Source organism: Haliotis rufescens, unplaced genomic scaffold (assembly GCF_023055435.1).
Source record: "Haliotis rufescens isolate VD_foot unplaced genomic scaffold, xgHalRufe1.0.p SCAF_15, whole genome shotgun sequence".
Classification (NCBI taxonomy): Eukaryota; Metazoa; Mollusca; class Gastropoda; order Lepetellida; family Haliotidae; genus Haliotis; species Haliotis rufescens.
Genome location: NW_025963835.1, coordinates 26,750,029 through 26,771,054, shown reverse-complemented (window position 1 = coordinate 26,771,054; position 21,026 = coordinate 26,750,029). Strand labels below are relative to the sequence as shown.

Sequence of the window (21,026 nt, the reverse complement as noted above, 5' to 3'; positions counted from 1 at the left end):
CTTTCAGGAGTCGAACTGGGAAATGTGAGTGATTAGCGAACGCACGACCCACTACGCTACCCTACCTGGTGTTTTGGAAATAGTATCAATCTTTAATGCAATAGGTCTGTATTCTCTACTTCCTGGCTTGGAGTGATTAAATGCGATCTTTGGACCGCGACCACCACATACACCGTAATTACATGTTTGGGATAAATGACTTTAGCACTGGTTGGGTTGCTTCGTCACGGAAAGACGGTAATTGACTTCTCTGACGTGTATGAAATGTGTACACGAACCGTCAGGAATGCGAACATTGTAAATTGTATCCGAAAACTAAATTCAGTGGTCACAAAGTTATTGGCTTGGGACGAAACGAATGTCACACTGGTCGATAAGGTTCTTATATCGGTATAAAAACATCAAATACAGAAAGCAGTATCTTGCATGAATATGTGAGTGAGTGAGTGAGTTGGGTTTAACGCCGCTTTTAACAGTATTCCAGTTATATCACGGCGTGTCAGCTTAATGTGGGAGGAAAGCCCGAAGTGATGCTGGTATCAGACGTTTACCACTTCGGTGAAACCCACGAGCACGAGTATGGTGCTGACGAAACATAATCGGGACGAATCGGGATTCGAACCCACAATCATAGGTTTCTGGCGTGCCTAAGGGACGCAACTCTGCACAGCGAATCGCGGCGCCTTGGACGACTGGACCACCCGTGCCCCCCATGACAATGTGAATAGATTGGTGGTTTGTTGCCTTAAACAAACAGACTTTCATACCATTCATAACTTGACGTGGTAGATACAGGTTAGATAGAGTTAGATTGGATTGTGTAATTATTGTACTGAATGGGGAACTAGAAGATGAAATTCATCTGTGTCTTCTGTCTACACACTTAGGAAGCCAGTATTTACCCAAATATTATCGTGTTTTACTATCAGTATTTAAATAAATACGACTTGTGTCTTGTATATAACAAAGTACAATTAGAAACTTATCAACAATTGTATGAAGTATTCCTGGTTAGTGATAAACAAGTACAATGAATTAAACATTATTATCAACATTCGCCAACAAAATTTGCACAGTTATGTTTAACAACTACAGTAAACTACGGTTATAACGAACACGCTTATAACGAACTGACGAATATAACGAACTTCCCGACTACTTGCTGTAGTCATGCTGCATATGTACTTATAACGAACTACGGTTATAACGAACTAAAATTAGTAGTCCCTTTGAGTTCGTTATAACCGTAGTTTACTGTATATTACTTCATACCAGTACATTATTTTCACATTGGTTACTTCATCTTATATGCAGAGAACCATCCCCGCCATCAGCGTTAGTATAACTATGCCCAGGCTAGAAGCCAAGCCTGTGGCTTGATTCAATACAGATTGTCCGTTTGTCTTTGTTACCTTGAACTAATCCTAACCTTCATAAACGTCACCAACGCATTATTCCAACTGCTACCCGAATCTACACGAACTGAGGAAAACGTGATTTACAAATAACCCCGACAAAAACACGGTCAATTGTTACAAACAAACAGACAGAATGGGGTATCAAACCTTAAATGCAACAAAATTGCTATCCGTTGATCCCGAGACATTTTGGATCATGAGGTACATCCGACGAAATTAAATCCCGGAAATATATCCTTTGTTCACAGTCCGAAAGCACTGATACAGTTTCGACACGCCAGCATTCAACAGAGCATCTTCACTGTTAAACGTCAAGGACTCAAATGCTCTCCCTGTTTAACACCTATTCTCAACAAACAGCGGCGGGTCGGCGGGTTCGATTGGATGAACTGATCTCTCGGTGAGATATGTGTGTCGTGGTCCGTTTCCCCACACAATAGATGCACAGTGTATAAACCCTATATTTTCCATCTCAGTTCTACCTAATTGCAGCGTGGGGTATTATACACTTAATTCTCATTGAATGAATCATCGTGCTACCCCGTTCTCAGTACGAGTTTGAATTAATCACATCGAACTTAGCATCGTTGCTCAGTAGGGGTGATGCGATTGTTAACTTTCTCACAGTGACGTATATCAGAATGAACTTTTAAATGACACATGTTGGTAAATAAACAGGTATTAACCTACACGTTCATATTGTACAGTGGCGGTCGGGTAGCCTAGTGGTTAAAGCGTTCGCTCGTCACGCCGAAGACCCGGGTTCGATTCCCGACATGGGTACAGTGTGTGAAGCCCATTTCTGGTGTCCAAGGCCGTGATATTGCTGGAATATTGCTAAAAGCGGTGTAAACTCAAACTCACTCACTCACTCATATTGTATAACACTTGGAAAAAATGTTTCTTGATCGAGGGTTAACGCTCCTCTGGTGGAGAAGTGGCCAAAGAATAATACACACTGCAGGGTCAATCTTCACAGGTGGGTACATGCGTACTAGACCCGTGAAGATCAGGGGTAGAACAGATCTTCAGCAACCCATGCTTGCCGTAAAAGGCGACTATGCTTGTCGTAAGAGTGGACTTACGGGATCGGACGGTCAGGCTCGCTGACTTGGTTGATGCATGTCATCGATCCCAATTGCGTTGATCGATGCTCATGATATCAATCACCGGATTGTCTGGTCCAGACTCGATTTTTTACAGACCGCCGTCATATAGCTGGAATATTGCTGAGTGCGGCGTTAAACAAACAAACATGCGTACTGTCCATTCACAGAAGACATTGTGGTTCTCTAATCCCCACATAGTCGCCTCAAACAATGATAGAATAAGTACTGGATAACTCTTTAACTACATGTCAAACTATGCAGTTAAAGCGACAGAAAAGATCACCTACCGACGGCAGATAGGTTCTACCCGGTTCATCAATGGCAGTCGACAGTGTCATCGACCATGTGTCCCATATGGAACCTGATATTGTGTAACGATCTTTGAATAAACGCGTCCGTGCAAATGGGACAGATACACGGAAGACAATGCAACAGATCAATACACACACCGCCTGTTGGAATGTATCCAAGTCAATACACCTTTATACACTTTGCCTTTTATAAAGAGTACCAGCCGCTCGCTTAAAGTGATTTATTTGTTTGTTGTTTAACGCCGCACTCAGCAATATTCCAGCTATATGAGGGTGGTCTATATGTGATCGAGTCTGGACCAGACAATCCACTGATTGACATCATGAGCATCGATCCACACAATTGGTATACAATGACATGCATCAACCAAGTCAGCGAGCCTGACCACCGGATTCCGTTAGACGCTCCTCGCGAACAGCATTGTTGCCATTTACGACAAGCATGGGTTGTTGAAGAACCATTCCACCCCGGATCTTCACGAGCGTAAAGTGTATTTCAAATCTCTGAAAGATACACATATTGACCTACAATGTAGTTCCATGTTATTACAAGGGTTTCAGGTAAAAATGTATAAAACACTTTAACGCCCCTTTTCATAATATTTTAGTGAAACCCAGCAAACAAAGGAACATAATCGGTCTAATTTGGGATTCAAACCCATGATACACGAATCCTGTAACGCCTGAAGTGGCAACTTTATACCACACGTGACGCCTCTAACGCCATCCCTGAACGGTCCGCGCCGAGTGGAGGCCACAACATCGCGTTGTGCACATTGACAGTGAGCTGCACAACCCCCACCCCCCACCCCCGAAAAAAACAGGGGTGCGCACCAGCAATCCCCAAACGCCACCAACTCTAACAACCCACTCCCCTCGGGTCTACTACCCACGTAAGAGGCGACTAACGGGATCGGGTAGGTCAGGCTCGCCGACTTGGTTGATGCAAGTTATCCTAATTGCGTGGATTGATGCTCATGATGGCAATCACTGGATTGTCTGGTCAGACTCGATTATTTACATACCGCCGTTATATAGCTGGAATGTTGCTGAGAGCGGCGTTAAACAACAAACAACAAACAAACAAACACTACTCTGACGCACCACAACACCACAACACCACCCCACCACCCTTCCCCCTTCCCCCCACCAACCAACACACACACTCCAGTTCCAGGCCTGTTACCCTCAACACTGACACCCAATCTTGCATGTGGGTCATCTGAATACACTGGGGCGTTGTATCACGACTGCAGGTGATATTCCCACATACGAGTACACGATTAAACGTTATACGGATATGTGATCTGTATAGCTGACATCAGCAAGGGCAAACCTATGAAAGAGATGCTTTCTACCCGGTTTAGTGAATCAGCTCCGAGGATTATCAAGAATTGTCGTAAATGGTATTAGAGCGAAACAGGTGCACTGTGTCGTGGACATTATAACGAAAAGTGTGCTGGGACGCAGCAGGAAAGTGGCACTAAAATAGCTTTGCAATTTACGTACATATAGGCCTAAGGCATATTATCCATAATACACACGCGTGAATACAGACATGTGATGGGCTAGACTAACATCTAGTCTCTGAATTGAACATATCGTACAGGAAAAAAAGTTCTTAAATTATCTTGATAAACATTTAATAAAACGGAGCCCAGAGACTCTCCATTTTCAGATATTGCAGAAATCTAGACTTGCCAAACATTCTATACTTGCATGGGCTGTATTTGATATATTTGGTTTGTCTGTCACCGCAGTTGTTAAGCATTGTTTATGACACGTTTATGTTGTTCGGCACTTGCCAAAGTTAGATGTGGTACTACGCTATCTAAGATAGACACAGATAGACGTGTATACCTAGATTTCAGTTATATGTGGGAAGAATTTTGTCCTCTTCTTTCGTCTATCATAACTGAAAGTGGGGGGCTCTGAACATTTGAAAATATGTATATCGCTTGTGCTTAAACGTGTGTACCTCTTTGTCACTAAAATACCGACAGCGGTTGGCTTATATATGGCACCTGTGACAGGAGTACGTAATCTCACCATCGTGAGACACGAGGGTGAGATTCTATTTATCATTCTTCCAATCTTTCAGTCTGTAAACAGTAATAACTAGTGTCCGGGGATAAATAGTAATGCTACCAGCTTCAGTGGCAGAGATTAGTGACGTCACAATGGTCTGCAAAGCACTGCGCTACAATTTCATTGTAGCGATATCTCCCGGAAGATATCGCTTGATCTCACCCCAGCGATATATCCTGGGAAGCCTGTTTTGGATGATAAAATAATATATCCCACGCTTGTCCTACTTGGAATCTGCCCTAGCCTCCATTAATCGTGGCCAATATCACGTTATGCACTGTAGGGGTATGATAATTCCTTTGATATAACGCTCCCTACCCATTTCCAACACATGCGTCCCGTTAGAAACATGATACGACAGCATGTGGAAATTATGTCAAAACCAAACTGTACCTCATATTACATGTGCGTCTAGACATATACTGTCGAGTAACACGATCTTCTATCGAAATAACCTTCCACGAAGATCGACATTCGGCTAAGCGAGTGCGCCTTATAAAACTATATACACAACCACATACCTTCACAGGCCCAAGTAAAAATCCTCACTCCGCGTCGCCAGGTAAAAACTGACCCCTCCTCCAACGATGACCATTGTGACTAGGGGGTGTCACATGAGTGTAAATATCAACAAGTAAACACGGAGATATTCAGCGTCCAATAACTCTTGTAAATAATCAATCACCGAGTTGATAATGTGTGTGTGAGTCCGTCGCAACCACGGGGGCCATATTGAATACGGCGCACCCGGCCCTCTGACAATAATACCGACCTGAGGCGTGACACGGGGAGATTCTACCTACAACGGTATATGGGTTCAGACCTGTCTCCACACACTCAATACAGCGAGGGCATTCACAACCCAACAGCCGGTTAGACAGCACAAGAGGGCTGTTTAATGAGGTTTACAGAATATACCATAGTATGGTTTAAACCTGAGGCAACAATTGGAAGCCTAATGATTTAGGTCATATTCCGTTATAAGGGACATCGGGTAGGTTATGGAGACGAGAAATATGACTAGAATATCATCATTTAAGAATGCTAGACATGGGTATGTACACACAACCACGGGTGATTTGTCAAACGCTGTTTGTTCATTAAGACATACAGACGAGTTGGCAGTGCTTGTCAGTGCTGTCGTTGGCGACAATAAGAATCAGATTGATTTTTGTTCAGTAATATGAGCATTTCTCCTCGACTATCAGATATAACACTCGTCGTTGTATGGATACTAACCCTAATTGTGAGTCTCATATCCTACATTGATCTTTCGTGTGCTTTTCTTAAATCAATTGCTTTTAACTACAGAGCAAAATATGTCAATATAAACCAATGAAAATACACATAACATTTAACTATATGTAATTATCATCCACAAACCTTATGGCTAGACTGAATATCTAGGTAAATATATATACACGTAATAACACTCCACATCGCATAATTCGTGCTTATTTCAATACAGCTCCCCGCCATGATACTGATGGAACACTGCTAACAGCGGCGTAAAACTATACTCATTCACTCACTCAATACAACTCATAGAGTACCGCCACGATGTTGGCCGTTGTTGGCCGATATTGTCAATACCTGGGACTGAGAGCCACAAAGCGAGGCCCAAACACAATGACGCTAACCTGCAATACAACTGATAGGCCACGTCGAGGCCTGTAATTTACAGTTATTGTGTTCATGCTACCCGGCTGAGGCCGACCGAGCTGCTGCAATGACTATAACCCGTTGTTCCAGACCATTGGGTTTGAAGTATGAGAATGATTTGATAAAACTATACCAGGAATCAGCAAGCAAAACAGAGGGCAATCGGGTATCACAACAAAAGCGTAATGAATGAATTAGGTTTTACGACGCATTTAAAAATGTTCTAGCCATATCAGAAAGTGAGTATTGTTTTACGCCGCAATATTACCGCAATATCAGAAATTGGCTTCACACATTGTACCCATGTGGGGAATCGAACCCAGGTCTTCGGTGTGATGAGCGAACACGTTAACCACTAGGCTACCCCACCGCCCCTCTGACCATATTACGTCGTTGGAGAAAACGGGGTGGGGTCAGTGAGAAGGGGCTTCATTTGGGGTATAAAATCCACTACTCGATGTGAAGAACAAACTTTTAACTACCATCTACCCACCACCATATTCACCGCCATCACTGTTACACAATAGACCAGTGTCCATTTGACACTGCGTGCGTTCATTTACAAAACCACTCAAGTGAACCCAAGTTATGTTTGTTTGTTTGTTTGTTTGTTTAAAGCCGCAATCAGCAATATTACAGCTATATGACGGCGGTCTGTAAATTATCGAGTCTGGACCACACAATCCAGTGATTGACATCATGAGCATCGATCCACACAATTGGGATACGATGACATGCATCAACCAAGTCAGCGAGCCTGACCACCCGACCCCGTTAGTCGCCTCTTACGACAAGCATGGTCGCCTCTTACAACAAGCATGGGTTGCTGAAGACCTATTCTACCCCGGATCTTCGCGGGTTGAACCCAAGTTAACCTCGGTTGACCAATATTAGCTCATGTTAACTGATTTACGTCATACTTCGGTTGACCTAAGTAACCCACACCTCCTGAACCCTTGGGGTGCGGTACTCTGGTTAGCAGCCTCCGAGTGACGGCATCGTTAAAGCCAATTAGTTTCATGTATTGATTACATCAAGATAAGAGTTTAACTGAACAGAATTAACCAGGTATTGATAGCATATTTGTATTCAGATATGCGTCAGGGACATTCTACTTTCGATTGATGATATAAATACTTTAAAATCAATAATGCAACTTTGATGATGATTTTGCATCTCGATTGGTGTTTTACGCGATATTTTTAATATCCCTGTCGTTTAACATGCAATAAAATTGCGTGAGTGAGTATGGTTTTACGCCGCTTTTAGAAATATTCCAGCAATATCACGGCGGGGGACACCAGAAATAGGCTTCACACATTGTACCCATGTCGGGAATCGAACCCGCGTCTTCAGCATGACGAGCGAACGCTTTAACCACTAGGCTACCCGACCGCCCCTCATGCAATAAAAAGAAAAGATACAAAGGAAGCTTTGTCAAGCAACGAAACACTTCTTAACTTCTCATAGTTGTATGTTATAGCAATGGCTCGTGTTTCTCCTTCTGGCGCCCATCATAATAACCAAGGTTGCATTTTATGCGTTTTATTTTGTGTACTGCCCTGAAATCTCCTTGATTAACGCTGGTTGACAAAGGTTGAATCTAGTCAATCCTTGCTGCCAGGTATATGCAGTGGTAACCGTGGTTGACTCAGCTCACACAAATGTTAAGCGCCTGATATCAACACCCCTCTCCCCACCCTCGGTTACAATATGACCAGTCAGGCACTGTGACGTCACACGGAGTCGCGGGAGGCATAAACACTCAGGTAATGTCGGGAAGAACGTTCCGTTACCTCGGCCTATTGATTAAAATTCTGGTTTCGAGTTTCACATTCCAGAGCTAAACGTGATTGTCTCACGGCACGGCGTTTTTTTAACACTTACATATGCCTGTCATGTTGTTTCTTGTGGCTCGCGTGTATTATCCGATTGCCTCAGTTGATGGTTAAATAATGTCAGATTTTCGTGCTGAGACCAAGTCCAAGATTTTAAGTAAAACGTAAATCCCTCTGTGAATTGTTGTTTTGTTTGTTTGTTGTTTGAAACCGCCCTGACCAATATTGCAAATAGTTGAGTCTGAACCAGATTATTCATTTATTGACACCATATGCACCTATATATCTACGCAATTGGGATACTAAGACATGCATCAACCAAGGCAGCAAGCCTGACCACCCGATCCCGTAAGTCGCCTCTTACAAGCATGAGTTGCTGAAGACCAATTCTAACCGGGATCTTCACATTAGGGTTGCAATTGTGGGATACGTGAAAATAGCAGCAATGATCATTAGTTCACCTATACATGATAGCGACGTGTAAATAATCTCGTCTGGACCAGAAAAAACAGAGACTGAAAACATGAGCAACTATTTACGTCATCGGGGTAGGATTACAGGCAATCGGCTACGTCACAGAGCGTGACCAACAAATACCCATTTTGGTTCGGAAACAGAGGTGATGAGCTAAATTGCAAACAGTCGTTGCCCATATTTGTAGAGGGCGTGCACGATCTTACCCCGCCTTTTGTACATTCCCGGCATGAAGAGCTAATGCTTAAACCGCTTGATTACCCAACCGTTCATAATCGATGCCAAGAATTATATGTGAACTTGGATTTGTTCATTAAGAACTATAAGTCATAAATACCCACGTGTGTAACGTGTGTAACTAACGACGCTTCTCATGTCATGTAATGAAGCGCTGATATCAAGGGAAGTAACTCTGTTATATTACCTTGAATCAGATAGAGTAGTGTCCCTTTGTCTTGGTCCCGGGGAGGCCGAACGTCGACTTGGCGTCGGCGGTCCCTGACTTGTTTTGGGAGTGGGAAGTTTTCGACCCCCATGAGACACCGGGGACGGACTCCTGAGTCTGGAGGGTAGGGGAGATTTCCTTCCAAGTTGACTAGCATGCTGGTTTGATTGACAAGACAATTGTTGAGGGGTAGGAAGCTTCCGGGACACCGGACCAGGGGATTTACTGCGAATGACGGAAATGGAGGAAGTTTTTGAAGACACTGGGCCCGGCACGGACATTTTCCGCGGCGACTTCATCGTTGAGGTCCCCCCGGGGGTGGGGGTGGTTGTCCGTGGGGGCGTGGTTCGAGACGGAGTGGATCCACGACGCGCCTGAATTAGGCGTTGACTAGGGCCTGGACGATGGTGACCTGGAAGGAAAAAGAATCTCAAGGTCATAACCTAATCAATGTCAAGGCGAGGGTGTTATGCGATGAGGGTAATTTTGGGCGAAGAATAAGCAGCTTATCTCGGAGGGATTTGTTTTCCTTCCTGGGCATGAATATCTCATTGTCGCTGGCATGTTGAAGGGCGGCATCGGTTTAATTCTTTACTTGTTTCATTCACAGCCACTAAGAACAGGCCAATCCCCGGCTTCGCGTAATACCGCTGATATTGACAAATGACTTCAATTATTTTGTTCTACTGGAGCTGTGTTGAAATAAGCTTAAGCATTTTGCCAATTGAGTTCCCGTGACTGCAATGTTTCACGGGGGGCTACTTTTGCGGAATGCACGACATCAAACACTTTCATTTTATCGCCCTGTTTCAATATTTAAGGGCAAACGACACAAGAGAATGTCTGCTGTGTCAGATGCACAGGCCCATAGACCCGCGGCTGCGTCATACCAAAGTACGTTTAAATGTGGTACAAGCTTGTTGTTACCCTGCCTGGCGTTCGGCAATAAGGGGGTAACAAAATGGACTGGACGGCTCGGAGTCGGTATACTGTATCGAAGTGGGATATCCATGGTTAACTATGGTATGGTTTCTCGGTGGGCGAGCGCTGTTAAAATGGCAATGGTCTACACCCACCCACCCCCACCCACACCCACACCCACACCCACGTGCAAGCACGTCGCAATATAAGTGCAGTAATCTTGACTGCGACGTTAAACCCCATTTCACCCAAACTCATGTATCACACAGTTCTCTATTGTCATTTGTTTTATTGCGTTGTTTTATTGCGTTGTATTGTACTTCACTATAAGTGTTGTCAATTTGTTAATGTACTGTATTGTTCTGCACTGTGCATGTGTTATATATTATTACGATGTGTTGGGTTGTACTGTATTCTATCACCTTGTACTTGTTGTAATATCCCTAGTTTCCAGGATAAACTGCATGTCCAGGTAAATATTGCTTTACCTACATGTCCAGGTAAATATTGCTATACCTACATGCCCAGGTAAATATTGCTCTACCTACATGTCCAGGTAAATATTGCTTTACCTACATGTCCAGGTAATTATTGCTTTACCTACATGTACAGGTAAATATTGCTATACCTACATGTCCAGGTAAATATTGCTATACCTACATGCCCAGGTAAATATATCTATACCTACATGCCCAGGTAAATATTGCTATACCTACATGTCCAGGTAAATATGGTTATACCTACATGCCCAGGTAAATATTGCTCTACCTACATGCCCAGGTAAATATTGCTATACCTACATGTCCAGCTAAATATTGCTATACCTACATGCCCAGGTAAATATTGCTATACCTACATGCCCAGGTAAATATTGCTATACCTACATGACCAGGTAAATATTGCTATACCTAAATGTCCAGATAAATAAGGCTATACCTACATGACCAGGTAAATATTGCTATACCTACATGCCCAGGTAAATATATCTATACATACTGTTCCAGGTAAAAATAGCTATACATACAGTTTCAGGTAAATATAGCTGTATCTTCATGTAAATATAGCAATACAATCATGTCCAGGTAAATATAGCAATACCCACATGTCCAGGTAAACAAGACATATATACCTACATATCCAGGCAAGCAAAGAATTTGCTACTTGCTCAGGTAAACACGGGCATAATTACATTTCCAGGACAGAACATGCATACATACATGTCCAGGTAAACACGACATGCCCAGGTAAACACGACATGCCTAGGTAAACACGCCAGCAAGTCAGCTCACTATCAAACCAGCCTGGGATAATGATAAAACATTATACCACAGGCTTACAGATAATCAACTCAGAATAAAACCCAGGGTCAAACGGCAAATCACAAAAGACCACTGTCAACATTTCTTTAAAAAAAGGGCCTGCCACCTTTGTGGAGTCAAAGGAGGCCAGTGTCACCCTGACTCGGGAGAATTGATCAAATATTAGACCAACGACCTGGTGTATTTCAAAATTCTGAATAAATATATCTCGGCGATGTTCGAAAAATCAACCGTCTGGCTTGCTCGGCGAATACTGACAACTACAGCGGGGGTCGAGACTGCTGATCAGTGAGGACGGATCTGAGTGTATAAAAGAACAATCGGAGTGTGGCGTGCTTGTGTGGTGCAGTATGGCTTATGTCAAAGGTATGACTCACTGATACATATATTCAGTTATATAAACAGTCAGGGCGCCTACTGGAATGTTATCTAAGACCTTCGAAAACAAGGGTTTAGGTTTGTAAATGTGGCAGTGTAAGATCTTTCAAATCTAACCGACGATGTTGGCAAAAAAAGCGGCCGTATTTGTGGGTTGGTTGGTTTGTTGTTTAACGCCGCACTCCGCAATATTCCAGCTATATGACGGCGGTCTGTAAATAATCGAGTCTGGATAAGACAATCCAGTGATTAACATAATGAGCATCGATCCACGCAATTGGGATCGATGACATGCATCAACCAAGTCAGCGATCCTGACCACCCGATCCCGTTAGTCGCCTTTTACGACAAGCATAGTCACCTTTTACGGCAAGCATGGGTTGCTTAAGACCTATTCTACCCCGGAATCTTCACGGGTTCGTATTTGTGGGACAATTTTTGTTATTTTTACATTCATTTAAGGATTTGTTTGTTTTGTTTGTTTAACGCCGCGCTCTACAGTATTCTAGCTATATGACGGCGGCCTTTGAATAATCGAGTATGGACAAGACAATCCAGTGATTGACATCATGAGCTACGATCCACGCAATTGGGATATGGTGACATGCATCAACCAAATCAGCGAGCCAAACTATGTCTTGGCAATTTCCTGTGCTTGGAGACACTAATAGCCCATCTTCTCTGTTCTGAAAGGAAAAACATTCGCTCCCCTGCACCCTAACACAGCTGAGGCACATAGAAACGATGTCACAGTTTAACATGGATATCCCACTCATTATACTGATTCAACAACCCATGATTGTCGTAAGAGGCGACTAACGAGATCGGGTTGTCAGGCTCGCTGACTTGGTTGATGCATGTCATCGTATTCCAATTGCTCATGATGTCAATCACTGGATTGTCTGGTCCAGACTCGCTTATTTACAGACCGCCGTCATATCGCTGGAACACATCTTCCCGAGGCAAGAGAGTTAACTGACTTTAAAAGTCCAGTTTCCACCCTTGCCGAACTAGGCTGGAATTACTGGGCTCGATCGTAGCGCCGCCAGTGGCTATTACCAGCTATGTCCCTTCTAAGCCTCTCCTATTGACCAATCAGATTCCACCTCTCGTATCACTTGCGTTTGCTTCACACAAAATGGTGGTGCCCAGTCAGGACGATCTGATCGACCATCAAGATCTATATTGTGATAAAACGGGTCTTACATCGCGAAATGCATCAAATCACGCGAGCACCTTGATTAAAAACATGAAAAGATTTGGAAAATATCTGCTGACAACGAGTTGGTGGTGCACATGCTTTGCAAATCCTGCAATCGACCGAAATCTGCACGACAGTTTACTAACCGGATTTCGATTTCGGTGCGCGATTTTGATTGAACTATGCATAGACTCGTTAGTCAAGCCAAAATGTAACTCCATTATACCAGCCTAGGTCGGCAAGGGTGGAAACTGGACTTTTATAGTCAGTTGACTCTCTTGCCTCGGGAAGATGCTGGAACATTGCTGAGTGCGGCGTTAAACAACAAACAAACATAATACTGACTCTGCTCCGAGCCTTTTAGGGCTCGTTATATCGCCTTAACTCGAAGCGAAAGGCAGGGTAACAACAAATTCCATAATTTCAGCGGATCGAACCACAGACGTGCCTCACCCCGGACAGACCCTATCCACTACAACACGGAGACAGCTGAAACCGGAAAGCGAGGAAACTCCGCGTTATACCAGTGTTCGAAATACCTGCCTGCCCGACCGTCCGAGACGGGTTGATTTCAACTCGGGCTGCCAGATTTTCAAATCCCCCTGCCCGACGGTCGGGTTATATTTCATATGTGAAAATATTCAAAATATTTCCCGATGATAAGCATTAATTCACATGTAAAGATGAATGATAAAATATAACCAAAAAGAAACCCCGTTAGCTTATCCTGAGAAACATGATTATAGTTGGCAGGCAGGTTTTGGTCAGTGCGGGCAAGTATTTCAGCTAGCCAGTCCTGTGGTCTGGCTGAAATTTTTGGGAGTTTCATACCCTGGTTATACCCATCAGTACCAACACACGTTCACGTGGAATTCACAACCAGCGAATCCTTGCACGGCTAGGGGACGCAACTTGGTCCATATATACGCTCTACATATATTTATGATGAACATTTAATCGCAAGATATATGACGGAACGGTCACATGACATTATTGTAAATGCATTCTCTACCATTAATAATTAACATAAACCTACACCACAATCGCATCCTATCAATATGAATGTATCACATGATGCCCTCAATTCCAATCTCATATCGTGTCAGCTTATTAAAAGATAATTACGAATTCTTTAAAAAATGTTGTCGTTAAATCCTGATTGAGACGCAGCATATACTGCCACAATACCTGAACACTGTTGCCATATAGCTATACACGACCCTGCTGCTGTACTCGAGTCGGCTGGCGCTGCGTGTTCCACTACTCCACTCCTGATTGCAATTGCCCTGTCTGCACACTGAGCTGACTGCGATTGATAGGGACCCAGTGTGCGACCATTGTTACCGAGCAATCATCCAGTGTTGATCGATCGCAACACTGGAGCATATTAGAACACAAAGTGTGAAATGACGCAATTGCGATTAACTGCTCTGGGCTGGCATGATAGATCAGTTGCCGTGCCGAGATAGTGAGTGAGTTGGGTTTAACGCCGCTTTGAACAGTTTTTCATTTTTATCACGGTGTGTCTGTTTGATGTGGGTTAAAGACGTCGCGACGAGCACGGTGCTGACAAATCTAGAATCATAATCTGAGCGAACCGGGATTCGAACCCACGATCATAAGTTGCTGGCACGCTCAAGGGACGCAACTCTGCATAGACGACTAAGTCCCCGGGACTTTGAGAAAACGAGCGAGAGAGTTGGGTTTAACGCCGTTTTTAACAGTATTACGGTTATATCACGGCGTGTCAGCTTGATGTGGGAGGAAAGCCCGAAGTGATGCAGGTCTCAGACGTTTACCACTTCGATGAAAGCCACGAGCACGGGTATGGTGCTGACAAACCTAGAATCATAATCGGGGCGAACCGGGATTCGAACCGACAATCATAGGTCTCTTGCGTGCCCAAGGGACGCAACTCTGCACAGCGAACTGCGGCGCCGCAGACGACTGGGCCACCCGTGCCCCCGTGAAGATACTGGGGATCTTGAGTATTCTTTCAATATTGTGTATGTGATCTCCGAGAACAGGTACGTTTGCAAGAATATTTGCGCCAATTTAGAAATGAGTAATAGTGGGAGTTGTTCCCCTTACCTTGGAAGTTACACCTGCAGGGGTCGTGTTTGTCCAGGTAGTGTTCGAGGGTATCCCAACCCCCGCCCACTCGCACCATCACGTGATTACGTAACACCTGGAAGCAGAAAAGGTCACATGTAGATAGTCAGCAATTGTGAAGCAAACGGTAATCTGAATCACGAAATCACGCCAGCTATGTTTGTGTTGTGGTCATATTCCGGTGTCCATAGTCAAAGCTGGGACTCTTCTTCGTGTTAAATATCACAGAAATACAATAGTTCGGCAAATGTAAGACAGCTGAGATAAAATGGGGTTCAACGTCGCGTCCAAGATTATTGCACTTATGTAGCGACGTGCATGCACGTGTGTGTGTGTCTGGTTGCTGGTACTAGTCGGTTTTATAGTGCTAGCCCACTGAGATACCATGCTGCAGTTTAACATGGACACCCCACTCAGACACAGTAAACTAACTCCGAGCCAACCAGTCCTTGTTTTAGCCTCTTAATGCCGAGCGCCAGACAGGGTAACAACAAGTACCATCTTTTAACGTCTTTTGGTATGACGCGAACAGGGTCGAACCCCGGGCCTCCCGCTATCCGGGCGGACGCTCTACCACTAGACCACGGAGGCGGGCAAATGTAAGAGGGAATTCTTTTGAAATGAAATATAATTTCAAAATAAATTTCATTTTGTTCAAAAGTATTACAACACAGGCTTATGTTAAATTTTTAATCCCAACGCATTGAAAGTTGGTTCCAATTTGGTTCCGACCCGTGAAGATCCGGGGTAAAATAAGTCTTCAGCAACCCATGCTTGCTGTAAAATGCGACTATGTTTGTCATAAGAGGCGACTAACGGGATCGGGTGGTCAGACTCGCTGACTTGGTTGATGCATGTAATCGTATCCAAATTGCATGGATCGATGCTCAAGATGTCAATCACTGGGTTGTCTGGTTCAGACTCGATTATTTACAGACCGCCGTCATATAGCCGGAATATTGCCGAGTGCGGCCTTAAACAACAAACAAACAAACTAAATCCAATTTGGTTCCAACTTGGTTGGGGGTGACGTCGCCAGCTAACGTCAAAGAGGGGCGGGGTAGTTATCAGGGGATATATTGATCTCATCGCTGAAGGTCCGGGATCGCTTCCCAAGGAATTGTGGGAAGTCCATATCTGGTGTCCCCCGTCGTGATATTGCTTGAGAATTGCTAACGTGACGTAAAACTATAATCATTCACCAACTTCAAAGAATTCACTTTCTTTGTCTCATAATCACCCGCCGTGGTATTGCTGGGAGCGGCGTAAGGCCCTACCACCTCACTCACTTGGTGGCAACGAATCCCGGGCTTATAACTCCGGATCATAAGTGCCTAACCCGATTACGAACAGATCCTTTGATTTATTGCATGCTTATGTTGGTACACTGGGCTAGAGTAACACCTCAAAGTGGCCGCATTGTCTAATATGGTGCTGTAAACTGTCTGCAGAGTAACGCGATCTAGCCTAGCGTGCGGCGTTACCGGCAGACGTAATGGAAGTCGCGCGGCCACACGGCGAGACAGAGGGAGATTCTGTTAACTGCCTCACACAAGCACCATGGCGGGAACTGAACCTTCAGACGAACCCACACCCGTCCAACTCCCCTACAATTACCCTACGTTGTGCCTATGCGGGGAATGAATCTAAATACACCAAGAAATATACTACTCAACGGTTGATAGTAATAATCAACCATGTCTAAATGAATATACGGAGGCACGGGTGGCCCAGTCGTCTAAGGCGCCGCGATTCGCTGTGCAGAGTTGCATCCCTTGGGCACGCCAGAAACCTATGATTGTGGGTTCGAATCCCGGTTCGCCCCGATTATGTTTCTAGTTTTGTCAGCACCATACCCGTGGGTTTCACCGGAGTGGTAAACGTCTGAGACCTGCATCACTTCGGGCTTTCCTCACACATTAAGCTGACACGCCGTGATAAAACTGGAATAATGTTAAAAGCGTTAAACCCAACTCACTCAGTCACTCACTCACTATTTAAATATACACTTGACATATCATGAGAATTGTGACTACGCGAGTGTGTTAAGTCGGACATAACCATTCTGTTTTGAATGTTGAGCTAGGTTACCGGGACAAACTGATTTTGAACGAATCCTCAGCCATCAAATGAGTTTTTTCAATCAGTGGTGGTTACTGTGATTTGAAGGCTCTCATTGACCATTTTGAAGGTAACCGTGAACATACGGAGTAGAATAGGTCTTCAGTAACGGATGCTTGCCGTAAGAGGCGACTATGATTGTCTAAAGAGGCGACTAACGGGATCGGGTGGTTAGGCTCGCTGACTTGGTTGATGGATGTCAGCATATCCCAACCTTGTGGACCGATCCTCATGATGTCAATCACTGGATTGTCTGGTCCAGACTCGACTATTTACAGACCGCCATCATATAGCTGAAATATTGCTGAGTGCGGCGTTAAACAACAAACAAACTAATTTTGAAGCGAGGTTTTTTTTTCAAATTTGTGGTTGGTTGAGTTTATCCCCGCTTAGAGTATTTTTGCACTTATATCACGCCGTGTCAGATTTACCTTTGGACGTATGCCAAAACTAGCAGATCGTTCTGGATTCGAACCCGAAGGCCAGCGGATACTGGCATGGTAACTCTTTACAACGAAATACGTCGCTTGAAACCACCTGTTTCATCCAAGGGAACCATGAAGCTAAACCAAATATTATGTATTTTCTAAAACAGAAGAAAAACTTTAAGCCGCCCCAAGACGAGCATAATGACACACAGGGTATGACTTGGAATTAGTTGTACAAACATCACGACCACGACCTCCTGACCCCACAACAGGTACACGCCCCTATACCAATACACGCCGGGCTTGTGAGGTTGGCACAGCTAGACAGGTAATTAGCGGGTCATGGAGGTCAGGGTGATGGTGAGTCGTGCTACATGGCTGTCCAGCCGCTCCTGCAGGGGCCGGGAGAGGGGGGGGGGGGGGGGGGGGGGGGGGTCAATTCGTTGAGAGTGATGCCTTTAATCCTAATATTGGCGAAAAAGGTAAATGAAAGATATAACACGAAAATTCCATTGTTTGTTTGTTTGTTTGTTTGTTGTTTAGCGCCGCAATATTCCAGCTATATGACGGCGGTCTGTAAAATAATCGAGTCTGGACCAGACAACCCAGTGATTGACATCATGGGCATCGATCCACGCAATTGGGATGGATGACATGCATCAACCAAGTCAGCCAGCCTGACCAGCGGATCCCGTGAGTGGCCTTTTATGACAAGCATAGTCGCCTTTTACGGCGAGTATGGGTTGCTGAAGACCTTTTCTACCCCGGAATCTTGACTGGTCGAAAATTCCATTGATTTTAACTGTAATAAATTGAAAATAAAATACCGAACATGTACAGAGTTATGCGGAAATAAGAGGTTATGCCCATAGTTATGCCACTACAAGAAGTTACGTTTTGTTCGACGGACGTTTATTACCCAACAATAGCAATGCATACGAACCTGTGGAATGTTTATAGAACGTTTTGTATTTTTCTTGACAGATTCAATGAGCGGTTGTGGTTTTTTAACGCCACTTTTCGAAATATTCCAGCAATATCACGGCGGGGGACACCAGGAATGGGCTTCACGCATTATGGTCATGAGCGGAATCGAACCCGCGTGACGAGCGAACGCCTTAACCACTAGGCTACCACACCGCCTCCTTGAGCGAATCCCGAAGTCACCTCTATCGACAAGCATAGTCGCCACTTGCGACAAGCATGGGTTGCTGAAGACCATTCCTAACCCGGACCTTCACGGGTCACACTATATGATAATATAATACGATAGTAAAATATACATTTCGCTGATATGTTATTAACTTATATAACAATAGCTCTAGTTAATTACCATAATTCAGACACTAAACTTTGAACAAAATGTAAATGCAGAGATGAGTATATATTTGATTGTCGTGAATACAACCCTATGATTTAAGCCGGTGAGAAAATCTGCACTTGGACTGTGACGAGAGTACAAAGACGGTCAATGACTGGTGGATTAGTCTAGAGGCGCAACAAACTATTGCGTCGTGCGATTACAATTATTAACGCCTTGACAGAAGCCATTCCGAGAGTCAATGAGGCGAAAAGGCCAAGTAGATGGGATCACCTTTGGCCTATAGACTAGACTTGATTCAGTTTCCGTTTCTAAAAGGTCTCTGAGGTCAGCAACATGAATTCCAACACGTCCCAGTAAGACATACACATATTTACCAGGATATAAGTGAGACCTTCACCAAGTCTATCTAAACCAGAACGACTAGAAGTGGCGCTGGGTGGTCGAGGTTATTTTCACCTGACTAATCCTAATCAACAGATAATCCATTAAAGGGACATACAGAGCTCCAGATAAGCTTTTGGTTTTGTGGGTATTTTACCCATGCATTTTAAAGTCATTGGGTATCAGTAATTCTATCTGCGTATTCAAATTTCTGTTACCCACTAGTTTTTACACATGTGGGTATTTAAGTTAAATATTTAAAAACACTATTCATCTAGTCCCTGCAAACTGGTGCCGTGTGGGTTCGAGAGCTTTATAGGACTCAAAAATACCATGATACTTCCACAAGAAAGTGTGATGGCAAATGATCTTGATGTAACTGTCATCATGGAGTTTGGCAAGGTTGACGGAATGCCCGTTTATAATTTCAAAATAAGTTGCTGATTTGCTAATCGAATACGCAGGGTTACTTCACAATATTTTGATGATACGCACAAGTTTTATTTTGGTAGCGTATCTGTAATGTTCGTTGCGTATTTGAAACGCTTGGATTATATTTTACTGTGTATTTCTGCATTTCCGATGCGTATTTCACGCAGATACGCAGCTTATCTGGAGCTCTGGACATATGTACATGTATAATGAACATGGTCAATATATCGATCTGCACTGCCTGGAAACCCATGGGTATTTACACTGAGTCCACAGGAATTCAGTGAGGTATGAGAATATTTGCAGTGGTCAGCCTGGGCAGTGTTGACCACGCATTGTCTGTAAGTGTCAATGACCGTCCCGGTTCCAGATACATCAGTTGTGAATAGAAACATGCAAAGAGACGCCATTTTGATCCAAATGGCATCCGATCCTGTTTTATTTGTTGTTTAACGCCGCACTCAGCAATATTCCAGCTATAAGACGGCGGTCTGTCAATAATCGAGTCTGGACCAGACAATCCAGTGATTGATATCATGACCATCGATCTTCATAATTGGGATACGATGACATGCATCAACCAAGTTGCGAGCCTGACCACCCGATCCCGTTAGGCGCCTCTCACGACAAGCATTTTCGCCCCTTATGGCAAGCATGGGTTGCTGTAGACCTATTCTACCCCGGATCTTCACGGGGCTGGAGTGAAGGGATTGATTTAAAATACATGTACTGCAACTAACTGTCCGATGGTTTTTGTTTGTTTGGGTTTTTTTGTTTGTGTTTAACGACGTACTTAGTCGGGTGGTCAGGCTCGCTGATTTGGTTGATGCATGTCAATTGCGTAGATCGTTGTTCAATATGTGAATCAGTAGATTGTCTGGTCCAGACTCAATTATTTATAGACCGCCGTTGTATAACTGGAGTGAGTGAGTGAGTTGGGGTTAACGCCGCTTTTAACAGTATTCCAGTTATATCGCGGCGTGTCAGCTTAATGTGAGAGGAAAGCCCAAAGTGATGCAGGTCTTAGACGTTTACCACTTCGGTGAAACCCACGAGCACGGGTA

General features: G+C 44.0%; 1 protein-coding gene across 1 annotated transcript in view; it reads right to left on the bottom strand.

Moving 5' to 3' along the window:
* LOC124140200 (mucin-5AC-like) overlaps nt 1-21,026 on the bottom strand; it is a 112,763-nt gene that overhangs the window by 12,598 nt on the left and 79,139 nt on the right. The window contains exons 3-4 of the mRNA XM_046507615.2: nt 15,256-15,352; nt 9,325-9,757 (exon numbers count right to left, since the gene is read on the bottom strand). Coding sequence (XP_046363571.2) covers nt 9,325-9,757; nt 15,256-15,352 — 530 coding nt within the window. The remainder of the gene's footprint in view (nt 1-9,324; nt 9,758-15,255; nt 15,353-21,026) is intronic.